We start from the raw sequence: 14,189 nt of genomic DNA on the forward strand, positions 1-14,189 counted from the left end.
CACACAGAAACCCATATTGACAGAAAAACAGAATTGTTGACATTTTTGCAGATTTATTAAAAGAGAAAAACTAAAATGTCACATGGTCCTCGGTATTTAGAGCAGGGGTGTCTAAGTTCAGTTTTGGAGGGCTGGTGTCCTGCACAGTTTAGCTCTAACTTGCTTCAACTCACCTGCTAGAAAGTTGCTAGTATGTCTATTAAAGCTGTCAAACTGTACTTTTCTATAGACTTCCAATAATACGCATGTGAATGCGTCAGACCGGAAACGCAGGGTCATGCGTCAAGTTTCACAGGTTGCTGCGGTGCAAAGTTCAAGCTTGGTAAACTCTGGCCTGCAAAAATCGCATCACATGACTGCGTGAGACCAATAGAGGATCAAAACATGACCTCTCTGAACAGAAATTTAAAACATGGAGCAAATCAATCGCTTTATTTAATGTCTAATCATCTTTTTTAATCACGCTCCTTTTTGTAGCGCCGTACGACAGAATTTCGCACACAAACTCTTGTGTGACCGCAGCTTAAGAGCTTGATTAGCTGGTTCAGGTGTGTTTAATTAGGGTTGGAGCTAAACTCTACAGGACACCAGCTCTCTAGAATCGAGTTTGGACCCGCCTGATTTAGAGCCTTTGCAGTGACACATATATTTAACTCATGTGCTGTCCATTTCTTCTGATCATCCTTGAGATGGTTCTACACCTTCATCTGAGTCCAGCTGTGTTTGATTTTGTGTTTATCTGACTTCGGACAGAGTTCTTTTTGCCGTAACAGATCTGCTTTTGTTTTAGTTGTATTTATCAGGCTTTGGCCGGAGTTCTTTTTGCCATGAGAGGTCCGCTTGTGGTATCGTTGTGTTAATCTGATATCTGCCATGGTCTTTTTGCCATGACAGGTCCGCTCTTTATTTAATTGTTTACCTTATTCAGCCCAAGCTCTTTTTTGCACTGACAGGCACACTTTCAGTTGTGTTTATCTGACTTTGGACTAAGGTCTTTATGCCATGACAGATCCGCTTTGGTATAGTTTTGTTATCTGACTTCAGCCTGAGTTCTTTCTGCCATTACAGGTCTGCTCTCAGTTTAGTTGTGTTATCTGACTTCAGACTAAGTTAATTTTTGCTGTGAGAGATCCACTTTTGATATGTTCATCTGACCTCATTTAATTTATAAATAAGTCATCTGCGTTTTTCTCTTGATTTAACTGGGACACATCATGTGGTTTCAAAATAATATTACCACCTGTGGATAAACGTCACAATATTTCAAATAAGTCCCACTTTAGGGCAAGTCACTATTACCTGAAGTAACGATTTTAACAAAAATATATATATATATCTAAATACTTGTCTGGGTTTATTAATAGACAGAACGCAACAGCTTGCAAATGACAAGCCAAAACTCATAGTGCAAGTGGAGCACGTGAATACAGCCATTGCGTACATAAACATTGACCTTGGTCAGGCACACTGTCTATGAGTCTGAAATGTGTACTTCACTTTCCCGAACTCTCGCTTTCAATCTGCCTAGTTGGTGGAATGAACTCCCTAACTGCATCAAAACAGCAGAGTCACTCGCTGTCTTCAAGAAACGACTAAACACTCAACTATTTAGTCTCCACTTCCCTTCCTAATCTGCAATTGCCTCTCTGACCTCTCCACTAACAACTACACAAAAAAATTACTAATGTTTTGCTTCTTAGACTTTACACACCTGAAACTTGCCTACAGCGCTTATTCATTGTTGCTCTTATAGTTGTGTTAATTGCTTACTTGTCCTCATTTGAAAGTCGCTTTGGGTCAAAGCGTCTGCTAAATGACTAACTGTAAATGTGTAAAACACAAGATTTGTTTGAACCAGTATCTTTTGCCAGAAATACTCACTTTTCAAACACTTTGAGTTTATTTTCCCTGAGAAAGAGCACACGTTGAAGCTTGATCACAGTGATAATGCCAACCAAATGCTAACAGCTTCAAAATAACACCCAAAAACCATTGTGCCCGGATGAATCAGTACAAGACTGAGGGAAATCTAGCATTTATAAACCATACTCCTAAAAGTCAATTTCAATGTTGTGTTCAGATGTGTCTGGTCTCTCAGCGCCTCTTAGTGGACAGTAGAATTGGTGCATTTTTCAGACCTCAATCCTCCAAATGAATCCTCAGAATAGTGATCATTTCTTTTTTCTTTTCGCTCACTTAATGTCTTGCAAGTAAATTCATGAGACAAAATTGCCACAAGTTTGTATTTGTGTCCAGTTGGAACTGCTCAGAATATATAGCACTTGCTTTTCCAGCAAACTGATCAGGGATGACAATGTTGTCCTTGTATATTCTTCTTTTTGTTTAAAGGGTCACGAAACACCAAAACACATTTTTTGAGCTGTTGACAGTTGTATATGTGTCCCACACTGCTAAAAACACTATTAGGACACCTATATTTCACTAAAAAGTGTAAATTGGTTGTTTTTGCGTTATTTCAAGCAAATTCGTACTTCCGGTTTGAAACGAATTTTTGAAGCTGCGTCACGGTCATGACATAATAGCGTGTATTCCAGCGTGCAGACTGGACGCCTGTGCCAGAGTGAGTCTTATTACGTCTTACAGTGTGATGCATTAATGCATGAGTAAGGCTTGGTTCAAACCAATCAGCGCGCACTATTTTGCAACTTCATTAATATTCATTAGTGTCACTGTTTACACCAGAGACGCCACGTTGTGTTGGCAAAACAAGCGTGAAGTGTTGCTTTTATAGTTTGCTGCAGTGAAGTTTCGTTTTCATTTTCTCTCTGTGAGAGCGCAGCTGGATCACGTGTGGATTAACAGTGTACGCGACGCTCGACAACAATAATTTACGTGTCTAAGGAGGATTATTGTTTACCTGAGAGCTGTTCTCATCTGCAAATGCTGAAATCCGGATTTGCTTGTAGTCTTCTCTTCATAAAGACGCGGCTCTAGTTGCTGGTGATTGTCCTGTCTCTACAGATTTGGTAAGTGAGCGACCAGTGCTCTTTGTTTATTCAGTTTGTTCGTATCGAATTAAGTTAACTATTGCACTGAGTGCAAACTTGTTAGCACCGCATTTTGTGACCGGAATAACACACGCGGCTTTCTGACGCTACCTGCCGTGTGCATCTAAGTTTCCGGGAATTGCGGAGCTTTTTTTCTCTCATTCGCCGTGCGGTATCAAACATTGCATGAAAAATACACGCTTAGAGCAGCTCCTCGAATCAAATATCTCGTTTGTCGCGAGGGGCATGAATGAATTCCCTGAATGAAAGAGCCAAACTGCAGTTAAAGTCCACCATTTAATAATCTGGCAAATAATTCAACTACAGATGTCCATGTAGGTTAAACACAATGACTGTAAAAAATACACCATCACTTTCTCGTGTGTGTATTTTGACTGAAACTCGCGCGTGCCCAAATAGACACTCCCACACCATCCCACTTTAGTTCCTCCGACACTCCCCCCTAAACAGAGCTGGACACGCCCACTTTTCTGCCTTTTTCCAAAGTAGAGGTGTGAAAACACCCTGCTGAAACGAGGGGGTTTCATGGCCCTTTAAGACCATGATATATGACAGTTCAGTATTGACTTTATTCTCCAATAAGCTGGTTAGTTAGCTCTTTTTTGTGATTGATTATCAGATTATCAAATGTGAACTCTTGAAAAGAATATTTTAATTCGTTTAATTCATTATTGAAGATTTACTGAAAATTTTGTACAAAATCTCGTCTCGTTCTCATGGAGCAAGCGTCTCATCACACCACAAGTTATGCAAGTCAGACTAGCAAACTGCTCAGTGTATCCTCTGATGTGCCTTCAGGTATTCTTTCCGACTGAATGTCTTCTTGCAGTGTGAACACGCGTATGGCTTCTCTCCAGAATGAATACTCTCATGTGCTTTCAGATGTCCTGAGCGAGTGAATCTCTTGTCGCAGTGCGAACACTTGTACGGTCTCTCTCCAGTGTGAATCCTTTGGTGCTGTTTCAAGTTTTCAGCGGTGATGAAAGTCTTCTTACACTCGAAGCAGTAATACTCTCGCACACCAGTGTGCATCTTCTGATGATGCCAAAACCCAGACAGCGCTGTAAAACTCTTTCCACACACAGAACATGAATAAGGTTTCTCCTTTGTATGAGTTCTTAGATGGATCTTCAGAACTGAACTCCTTGAAAATGACCTACCGCATTGGTCACACTTGTGTGTTTTCTCTCCAGTGTGGGTCGTCATGTGTTTATTCACTGATGAGGGGTCTGCAAAACCCTTACCACACTGGGTACACATGAATGGCTTCTCTCCAGTGTGAATCCGCATGTGTACATTAATCTGCGATAACTGTCTGAAACTCGTCCCGCATTGAGCGCATGTGAATGGTTTCTCTCCGGTGTGAATCCTCACGTGTTGATCAAGGTGTGATAGACGTGAGAATCGCTTGTCACACTGGGTACATGCGAATGGTTTCTCTCCAGTGTGGCTCCTCATGTGTAGATTAAGTTGTGATAATAGTCGGAAACTCTTCCCACATTGAGTGCATACGATTGGCTTCTCTCCGGTGTGGATCTTCATGTGTTTATTAAGGTTGGTTAAATGTGCGAAACTCTTAAAACACTGAGCACATGGGAATGGTTTCTCTCCAGTGTGGATAATCAAGTGTCGATTAAGGCTTGATAATAGTCTGAAACTCTTCCCACATTGAGCGCAAGTGAATGGTTTCTCTCCAGTGTGTATCCTCATGTGCTGATTAAGGTTTAATGATCGTGTGAAACTCTTCCCACATTGTGCGCATGTGAATGGTTTCTCTCCGGTGTGTATCATCATGTGCTGATTAAGGTTTGACGATCGTATGAAACTCTTCCCACATTGAGTGCATGTGAATGGTTTGTCTCCGGTGTGAGTGGTCCTGTGTGTATTAAGGTTCGATGGATGTGCGAAACTCTTATCACACTGGGTGCATGCGTATGGTCTCTCTCCGGTGTGGATCCGCTTGTGTAGATTAAGGTGTATTAATTGTCTGAAACTCTTCCCACATTCAGCGCATGTGAAGGGTTTCTCTCCGGTGTGGATCCTCATGTGTTTATCAAGGTGTGATGCATGTGTGAAACCCTTCCCACATTGAGTGCATGTGTCTGGTTTCTTTCCAGCGTGGCTCATCTTGTGAATCTTGCGGCTGTTTCGCATCCCAACCATTCTTTCCACACCGAGTGCAGTTGAAAATACTCGGGTACTTCCAGCTTTTAGTAGTTCATCATCTTCACTTCACACAAAGTGATCACGCAATCTCATTCGTCTGAAATCAAAGTAAATAAAGTTAGGTATTAGCAGACGAAAGACATTCAAAAATGATCTAAATGTGAAGTGAAAAGAAACTGTTAACATTGAATAAACAGAGTACATAATCTGTTAGATATATTATATCTGCGCAAAGCATAATTCTGAAACAATCACAATTAGTAAATTACACTAGACATACAAACGGATATAAGACTAAGAATAAAGATAGTTTTTGAAAGGGCTTCTGCCAAGAATGCAGAATCAAAACTTCTAAATCCTGAATCAGTATCGGAGTTGCTTTCGCACGCTGGAGGGAAATATGCAGTTAAAAACCACAATCTAAAGCAGGGGTAAAGCAGTCTGACATTTTCTCTAAAATGTTTGTATGAATGGTTGTTGTGCCTTCTATTATATTATATATTATATATTATATTATATTAACTTATATATATATATATATATATATATATATATATATATATATATATATATATATATATATATATATACACACACACACACACACACACACACACACAACAGTTCTGTCTGGTTCTCAAATCTGATTGGCTGATAGTCTTGCGATATTCTGCAATATCAGAACTCCTACAGCCTCTTTACCCTTTGTGCATTACTCCGTCCACATACAACCAGCAAAAAGCCGACACTACAGATCTAAAGTTTAAAAGATCCACGCTGAACTGTTTAACTGTCAGCTTATGATTTAAATCCGGAAGAAAGTAGTTTCTCATACAAGGGTTTTTGAGACTCTCCATGTTTGATTTTGTTTTTATATACACAATTATGCCGTCAAACTGTTGTATAAACGCAATATCACACTCGTAGCAGTGCGATATGGCTGTATATCAGCACTGTTGGGGGCACTGTTGGAGGCACATAGATATTAAATATTTCCCAAATTATGTTAAACAGAGCAAGGAACTTCTTACAGTATGTCTGATAATATTTTTTCTTCTGGAGAAAGTCTTTTTTGTTTTATTTCAGCTAGAATAAAAGCAGCTTTTAATTTTTTAAAAGCCATTTTAAAGTCAATATTATCAACCAATTTAAGCTTTATATTTTTATAGTGGACAGAACAAACCCTCATTATATACAATAACTTGCTTAATTACCCTAACCTGCCTAGTTAACCTAATTAACCTAGTTAAGCCTTTAAGTGTCACTTTAAGCTGTATAGAAGTGTCTTGAAAAATATCTAGTAAAATATTGTTTACTGTCTTCATGGCAAAGATAAAATAAATCAGTTATTAAACTATTATGTTTAGAAATGTGTTGAAGAAATCTTCCCTGTTAAACAGAAATTGTAGGAAAAAAATAACAGGGGAGCAAATAATTCAGAGGAGGCTAATAAAAACCCAGATTTAAATTGAACCACAGGTCGACAGGGTGATTGCAAAAGACTAGCTTCTGCTTTAAACGGGACTGCCTGAATATCTACTATTCCAAAAATTTACTATTTGACCTTTATTCATAGCTGCTAATGTGATCTGTGTTGTTTTCATTCATTTGTATGTCTAGTGTAATTCGCTGGTCATTTCAGATTCAGAAATATGCTTTGCGCAGATTTAATATCTGGCAGATAACGTGCTCATGTTTTTTATTTATCCAATATTTCCAGTTCACTTTCACATTTTGCTCAGTGGCTTTTCTGCTAAAACAGAACTTTATTTATTTTGATTTCAGACCCTAAAGGTCATGAGATTGTGAGAACACATTGCCTGAAACTAAGATGATCAACTTCTCATTCAAAATACCTCATTTACTCACATAGAGGTAAAGTTGGTTTTATATTTGGATATTCAGACTTTCTCCTTAATAATATAATTTCAGAAAAGCAATGTTTACCATTTCTAAACAGGGAAATGATATTAGCAGCAAATGATTATCAAAGTACAGCATTGTTCACAGTGAACTAGATAGTGTTAATGTTGTTTACAAGTCATACTTGCATACTAATTCCTATTGAATATTCAAAGTAACATGGTAAACAATACAGAGACTGCTAAATTAACAAATGTGCGAATATAAAAACAACTTTACCTCTGTTTTACTCACTGGAGGAGTTTTTATTAGAAAAGACAATATTATTTTTCACCAGCACTCAGTGTGGAAAGAGATTTGGTTGAGATGCAGTGTATTATACGTGTTATATATCTGTCTTTTCGCTAGTGAAATATGTTGAACTTTGCTGTCGACTATCCCTAGGTTTGTTCTGCATTAAAGGTGCAGTATGAGATCTGGGATGCTAACTTTAGCATAATAGCTTAGAAAACGCTTGTCCCTCTCTGCCGCCCGGAGAAACGCATCCTGAAGTCATGAACGCGCAGCAAATAGACAACAAGTGAATTACACTAGAAATACAAATGAATGAAAACTACACAGATCACATTAGCAGCTATGAATAAAGGTAAAATTGCTCGTTCCTGAAGAGATAATCGGCAGCAAAGTTAAACATATCACACTCGCGAACGCTACAGAAGTCAGATATAACACACTTACTTTGAAAAGACGCACAACACCCGTAACAGAAGTAGAAAACGGTAGTTTGGCGTGTCTCAGCGACCAGATTCATACTCATCCACTCCATACACTGCGCGCCAAGGGCGGGATATTTGCCTGTTTGTGGCTCGGCGAATGCTGATTGGCTACTGTTTGCTTCCTGCATGTCAATCACTATCGACAAAAGAACGGTTTTGTGGTCTGAAAGTGGCTTTGTGGCTTAGAATTACTGTTTATGTTGTAAAAATTAAGTTTTATAATGTTTAATAGTAAGCCCTTTGCGTTTGGTGAGCGTAGCATAATAATAAAGGTCTATGCTGCTTTATAACATGATGAATATACCTAACCTTGCTGAAAAATCCAGCTTAAACCAGCCTATGATGGTTGGCTGGTTTTAGCTGGTTGACCAGCCTGGTTTTAGAGGGTTTTTGGCCATTTACAGGCTAGTTTCCAGTCATTTCCTGCTTGGTTTTAGCTGGTTAGGCTGGAAAATGACAAGCTAAAACCAACTTGACCAGCCTGGTTTAAGCTGGATATGGCTGGTTTTGGCTTGGCTTCCAGCATAACTAGGATAGTTACGCTGGTTTTAGCTGGTCTCCTAGCCTGACCAGCTAAGACCAGGCTGGCAATTCCTGGAAATGGCCAAAAAAAACCTATAAAAACAGGCTGGTCAACCAGCTAAAACCAGCCAACCATCATAAGCTGGTTTAAGCTGGATTTTTCAGCAGGGAATGCAGTTCTGTTTTGCGATCCAAATCAAAATATTTTGTTTACCTCAGTTCTGGGTGCTGTTTCATAAACGTTGATTAGAAAAGCAGAGATTAAAGTCCAAAGCCTGACTAGAATGAGTCGAACTAAGCGTCCACGCTTTAATTGGTTCCATAACAGCAAGATCATTTGATTTAACTAATCTGAGTTAATCTAGATAACTGGTCGTGCACGTTACTGTTGTGAGACCTTTGACACTTGTGTTTCCTGCACCGCATGGGAAAATATCTATATTTCATAATAAAGTCCCTGTTGAAAAATCCAGCTTAAACCAGCCTAGGCTGGTTGGCTGGTTTTAGCTGGTCGTCCAGGCTGGTTTTAGAGGGGTTTTGGCCACTTCCAGGCTGGTTTCCAGCCATTTCCAGCCTGGTCTTAGCTGGTCAGGCTGGGAGATGACCAGCTAAAACCAGCTTGACCAGCCTAGCCAAGCTGGGAGTCCAGCCAAAACCAGCTATGCTGGTCAAGCTGGTTTTAGCTGGATTTGGCTGGTAATTGACTTACCAAAATAACCTGCTTTTTTTCTCTGAGCTTGGTTTATGGAACAGGCCCCTGTTAAATGTGACAATGTTTTGGAGAAAAGTAATTATGATATTTGTCTTTGTTGTTTACTTTGATGGGATAGATGTGGGTTTCTAAACATATAAGAAAATGATTTGTCTCAAAATAACCCAAAAGTAGTAAGATTGCAGTGTTTGATTAAACATGCTGTCTTTTTGATCACTGCGCTTCTTTGTATGTTTTAATGGACTGATCAGTTTATTTGATGGAATAATGTTGCATAGATTTAAATTTATGTATTTAAAAAACGTTTCTGGTAGTGGTCGTGCTCTTGATCTTATTTATTAATTTTTTGCTGTGCAGTTTTTGTAAATGGCCACAAGAGGTCACTGTAGGCAGTTTATTCTCACTCACTTAATAATATACTCAATAAACATACCAAGCTCCACTCATCAAGTCGCTCTCGACTCAGAAACTTGCTGATTAAATCCCCGTGACATATTTTGCTGTGATGATGTGCATTATAATGTTATTTGTTTTTTAATGCATTTTGTCTCATGTTCACATTCGTGTATACTGTTAGCCAGATGATCATCGAAGCTAGCACCCTTTGGTGGGCAGGGTGAGGTGTGTAATTCATGTTTGTGTTTTTCCAAATACGTTTTTGGGCAAGAAAAATGGCAGGGGCTCAAATCTGAAGAAACTTGGTACAAAGTACTGTTAATGCTCAAATCACTGTGAGCCTTTGACAATAATTATTTATATACACATTGTGGGCTAAAATTACAGTTTTTCTCAGTCGCTTTGGTGCCTTTCTCACAACACCAGTGCATTTTTGCACAACAGTTAATGCATTTCTCAAAACAATTAGTACAAACTGCAAAACCTAGCTGATAACCTGCAAAAGCGCGTCACATGCTCAAAATGGATAGTTCATTCCTTAAAAGCAAGTATTGATGTCAATCAAAGTGTCAGTATCATCAAGTGCTGACACCATTGTTTATGAACAAGATGGCTTAGTCATGTTTTCATTATGACAGTTTACTCTGGACATTTTTTCAATGCAAAAAAGTCTGATTTTGATGACACTTCCTGAAAATGCTCAAGACATCACCGTATACTATTTGCACAGTCATTTGAAAACTACAGTAAAGTGAAACATCACTGCATTTAGTGAGGCATCTGAGTACAAGACACTGAATATGTGTGTTTCACATTTTTACTGCATTTGCTCTTTACAATCCTAATTTATTCACAGCATTGTGCAAAATAATAAACACAGCCTTATTTACAACAAACATAAACTCCCTTTAGGTAGAGCAGTGCACAACTGTACACAATATTGCAGTACTTATTGGAACTGAACCTACAACATACACAGGTCTGTAAATCATTCATCAAATTGTTCAAATTTTTTATAGAATTTGCATCACAGATTTTGACAACTAGTTCAACATTTTTGTATGTAATGACTCAAGTAATAAAATGAGGACTATTAGTTTTATATAGAATCACTATTCAGCATTTACAAGTTTAGTTTATTTTGACTGACATGACATAAGCAGATGATAATATTATAAACAGCAGAGAGTTGAATGAAAGCAATTGATCGTGTCCAAAAGCATTTGCAATTTGTTGGAAGGAATGAGAAACTGCTACTAGGATGTGCACAAATGACTAATTGTTTTGAGAAATGCATGAACTGTTGTGCAAATGTAAATAGTGTTGTGAGAAATGCACCAAAGCGACTGAGAAAAACTGTAAAATGTAAATAACATTCCTCTGATGGCCCACTAGAGGCTGCTCTTTGTCAAGAGTGAGAATGGCCATCAATATTCATGACAAAGCCCTCACTTTCTCTCACTTGTAAATCAACATGCTGTTTAATATGAATCAGTGGTGATTTTCAGATACTGTTGTGTCTAAAGCTCTAACCATTATCATATAGTAGGTCCACCCGGAATCTGCGCGCGCAGATTTCTGCAGATTTTTAGCCCATCATAAATTCTGTTTATTTACTTGAGTAAATGTGTGTAAATCTATATTTATTCAGTTTTTTAATTTATTTCAGTAATATTATTGACTAATGTGAAAATGTTCATCTGATTTATGTACAATGCAGTTTGTACAGTAATATTTTCTGTCTTTTACTGGATATATTAAATGACAAACTTGCTTTAATTACCAAATAATGTGAATCTAATTAGATTTGCAATTTAAACATTAAATAAAAGTTAAAAAGATATTACTTTTTATTTTTTATATTAAGGTTTTAGTTATGATACTCCCAAAATAGTTCTGCAAACTTTTACTGAAATTCTCCGCAGAAATAGCAAAAAAAAAAAAACGTCTGCAGATTTTGTCTGGCCCTATCAATTATTTAGCAGAATATGTATACGAATTCAACCCAGGCTCATTCTGGAATTGTAGTCCAGCGGACGTTTCTGGAGAGCGTGAAATACGGGAGGTACGTATTTGTGCAGTTTTTGTTTTCGCAAATCCGCGAGAGGCCGCTGTGTGCGCTTTTTCGTATCTCGAACGTCTCACGCGAGTGCCGTTCGCACCCGCGCTGTTCTCGCGTAAACCCACCAGAGGCCGCTGTCTGACTGACCGAATGATCGGGTGCACCCACCCTCCTCCTTCCCTGAACCCAACCAGTTTTACCGATTGACCCGCCCGCCCGCTCACTTCCATAAACCCGAGCAACAATTTAGAACAGCTGTCTAGAAAAAGAAAAGCCTCGTCTATTTATTTTATTACCACTTTTTCGGATTTCACCACGTTCTCACCCTGTTATGAACTCGTTCGCTTTATTTTATGGATTCTGTTTTTGTCTTACCTAATTTCTGGAACCGCTCTTTCCCGGATTCGAACCCGGATGCCTTTGTCAAATCCTCCTCTCTGCATCTGAAGTCCGCCGACGCACACGATGAGCTGACCGAACAAACTGATTGCAGCGGGAAAGCCCTCCACACGGAGGTAAGCGGTCAGCCGGCAAGCACAAAAGGGAACGGCGTCACACCGGCCCGTAGCGCTCGCTTAAAAAAACGAAATGCAGCCATACGTACCTCCCGGGATGTATTTCACGGTCTCCAGAAATGTCCACAGGACTACGTTTTCAGAATGAGCCTGGGTTGGAGCAATTCCATGCAAATTTTAACCTTGCCATGAAAAAAAAAAATTAGGTTTTCACCAAAATACGGAAACTGTTTCTGAGTTTTCTGTGCAAGTAAGTATTTTACAGTGCTTTAAAAATGTCTCTGTCAATGTTTACAAACTATTATATTCAATTTACTAAAGTCACACAAGTTGCACATCTGTCACATCTATAACGACACTTTTACCTCATTAATGCAAAATTATAAAATAAAATTACTCCAGTTGTTCTATAGAGAGCCAACTCTTCTTGTGATTGTCATCATTAATTTTGGTTTGTGCAGTTTAATTCACAGAATTTCTACAAAGTATGTTATATACTGTGAACCCGCAGACTTTTTTGGTCACATCCATAACGCATGTTTATTTCCCTCATTTAAAATACTAAACATGTTTACAGATTGATATTTTTCTAATTCCTTAACTCTGTCCCTGTTGAAAAATCCAGCTTAAACCAGCCTAGGCTGGTTGGCTGGTTTTAGCTGGTCGACCAGGCTGGTTTTAAAGGGGTTTTGGCCACTTCCAGGCTGGTTTCCAGCCATTTCCAGCCTGGAAAATTAACAGCCAAATCCAGCTAAAACCAGCTTGACCAGCCTGGTTTAAGCTGGACATACCTGTTTTTGGCTGGACTCCCAGCTTGGCTAGGCTGGTCAAGCTGGTTTTAGCTGGATTTGGCTGGTAATTTTCTAGCCTGACCAGCTAAGACCAGGCTGGAAATGGCTGGAAACCAGCCTGGAAATGGCCAACACCCCTCTAAAACCAGGCTGGTCAACCAGCTAAAACCAGCCAACCAGCATAAGCTGGTTTAAGCTGGATTTTTCACCAGGGTGGTCAGCAAATATAAACAGTTGCAGTTCAATATACATATTCTTTATATGTGCATTTATGTTTTGAGTTTTAATGCAAATGTCGCATCTATAACACTGAAATTGCTCATGTACCCCTGCTGAAAAATCCAGCTTAAACCAGCCTAGGCTGGTTGGCTGGTTTTGGCTGGTTTCCAGCCATTTCCAGCCTGGTCTTAGCTGGTCAGGCTGGAAAATAACCAGCTAAATTCAGCTAAAACCAGCTTCCCCAGCGTGGTTTAAGCTGGACATAGCTGGTTTTGGCTGGGCTCCCAGCCTGGCTAGGCTGGTCAAGCTGGTTTGTGTGTGACAGGCGCACACAGATCATGCACATATGCACACAAACACACTCACTCACTTACTCAAATGCACACACATATACTCTCCAAGACACAGGCACACACACACACTTAAACGCACACATACAAACACACTAAGTCAAATGTGCACACACACTCAAGCGCACACATACACTAACTCAAACGCGCACACACATTCTCCCTCTCTCTCACACACACACACACACAGAGAGTCTGTTTCTCTTTCAGGGGCCAATTGGCTGCTAGTATTTTATAATCTGCATCTTTCCTGACCTGTTGCTCTTCTGCTGGCGCCAGTGGTCTCTGACCCCCCGTGTGGATAATTGAGAGCAGCTGTTGTAAGGTGCTTTACCCAGCAGCCCCTGCTCCGCTGCACTTGCCACTTCAGATCCTCCTTAAACTCTGCATGTCTTCCTCATCAATCTCTCCGATGGCTGATTACTCTAATCTCAGCTCTCCGTCTCTCTATCTCTCTTCCCCTTGTCATTTAACAGGCCCTGCTTTAATCCGGAGGGAGCTTTACAGTGCACTAACAGCAGAAACAGGCCCACGGGGCTTGAGTGATCTGCTCCAGGCCAACATTCGTACAGACATGCACTTCAGAAATGATATATCCGCTAAAAACCACTGCTTTTTAAAGGTTATGCCACGAGATTGATAAATAAAAATGCCTGTAATCTCATTTGCAAAACAGTAAAGAGTCCCTACTGAAAAAAACAGCTTAAACCAGCCTAGGCTGGTTGGCTGGTTTTAGCTGGTCGACCAGGCTGGTTTTAGAGGGGTTTTGGCCACTTCCAGGCTGGTTT

At 39.6% G+C, this 14,189-nt stretch overlaps 2 protein-coding genes across 3 annotated transcripts in view; both read right to left on the reverse strand.

Moving 5' to 3' along the window:
• Positions 1 to 3,377, reverse strand: part of LOC100002503 (inactive serine protease 35) — a 21,207-nt gene extending 17,830 nt beyond the window's left edge. Inside the window, exon 1 of the mRNA XM_073939676.1 lies at positions 2,879 to 3,377. The gene's annotated coding sequence lies outside the window, so the exon portion shown is untranslated. The remainder of the gene's footprint in view (positions 1 to 2,878) is intronic.
• The window catches only part of LOC100002469 (uncharacterized), an 8,107-nt gene extending 218 nt beyond the window's left edge, over positions 1 to 7,889 (reverse strand). The window contains exons 1-3 of one of the 2 annotated variants that reach the window (XR_012398923.1): positions 7,797 to 7,889; positions 2,114 to 5,292; positions 1 to 2,018 (exon numbers count right to left, since the gene is read on the reverse strand). The exon at positions 1 to 2,018 is cut by the window's left edge and continues 218 nt beyond it. Coding sequence is in view for 1 of the 2 variants with exons in the window: in XM_001336834.9 (XP_001336870.3) it covers positions 3,801 to 5,192 (1,392 nt within the window). In the remaining variant the exon portion in view is untranslated. Of the gene's footprint in view, positions 5,293 to 7,796 lie in introns of both variants that reach the window. The other variant, XM_001336834.9, reaches the window with a different exon arrangement.
• Between the last annotated feature and the right edge of the window lie 6,300 nt (positions 7,890 to 14,189).

Source organism: Danio rerio, chromosome 23 (assembly GCF_049306965.1).
Source record: "Danio rerio strain Tuebingen ecotype United States chromosome 23, GRCz12tu, whole genome shotgun sequence".
NCBI lineage: Eukaryota > Metazoa > Chordata > Actinopteri > Cypriniformes > Danionidae > Danio > Danio rerio.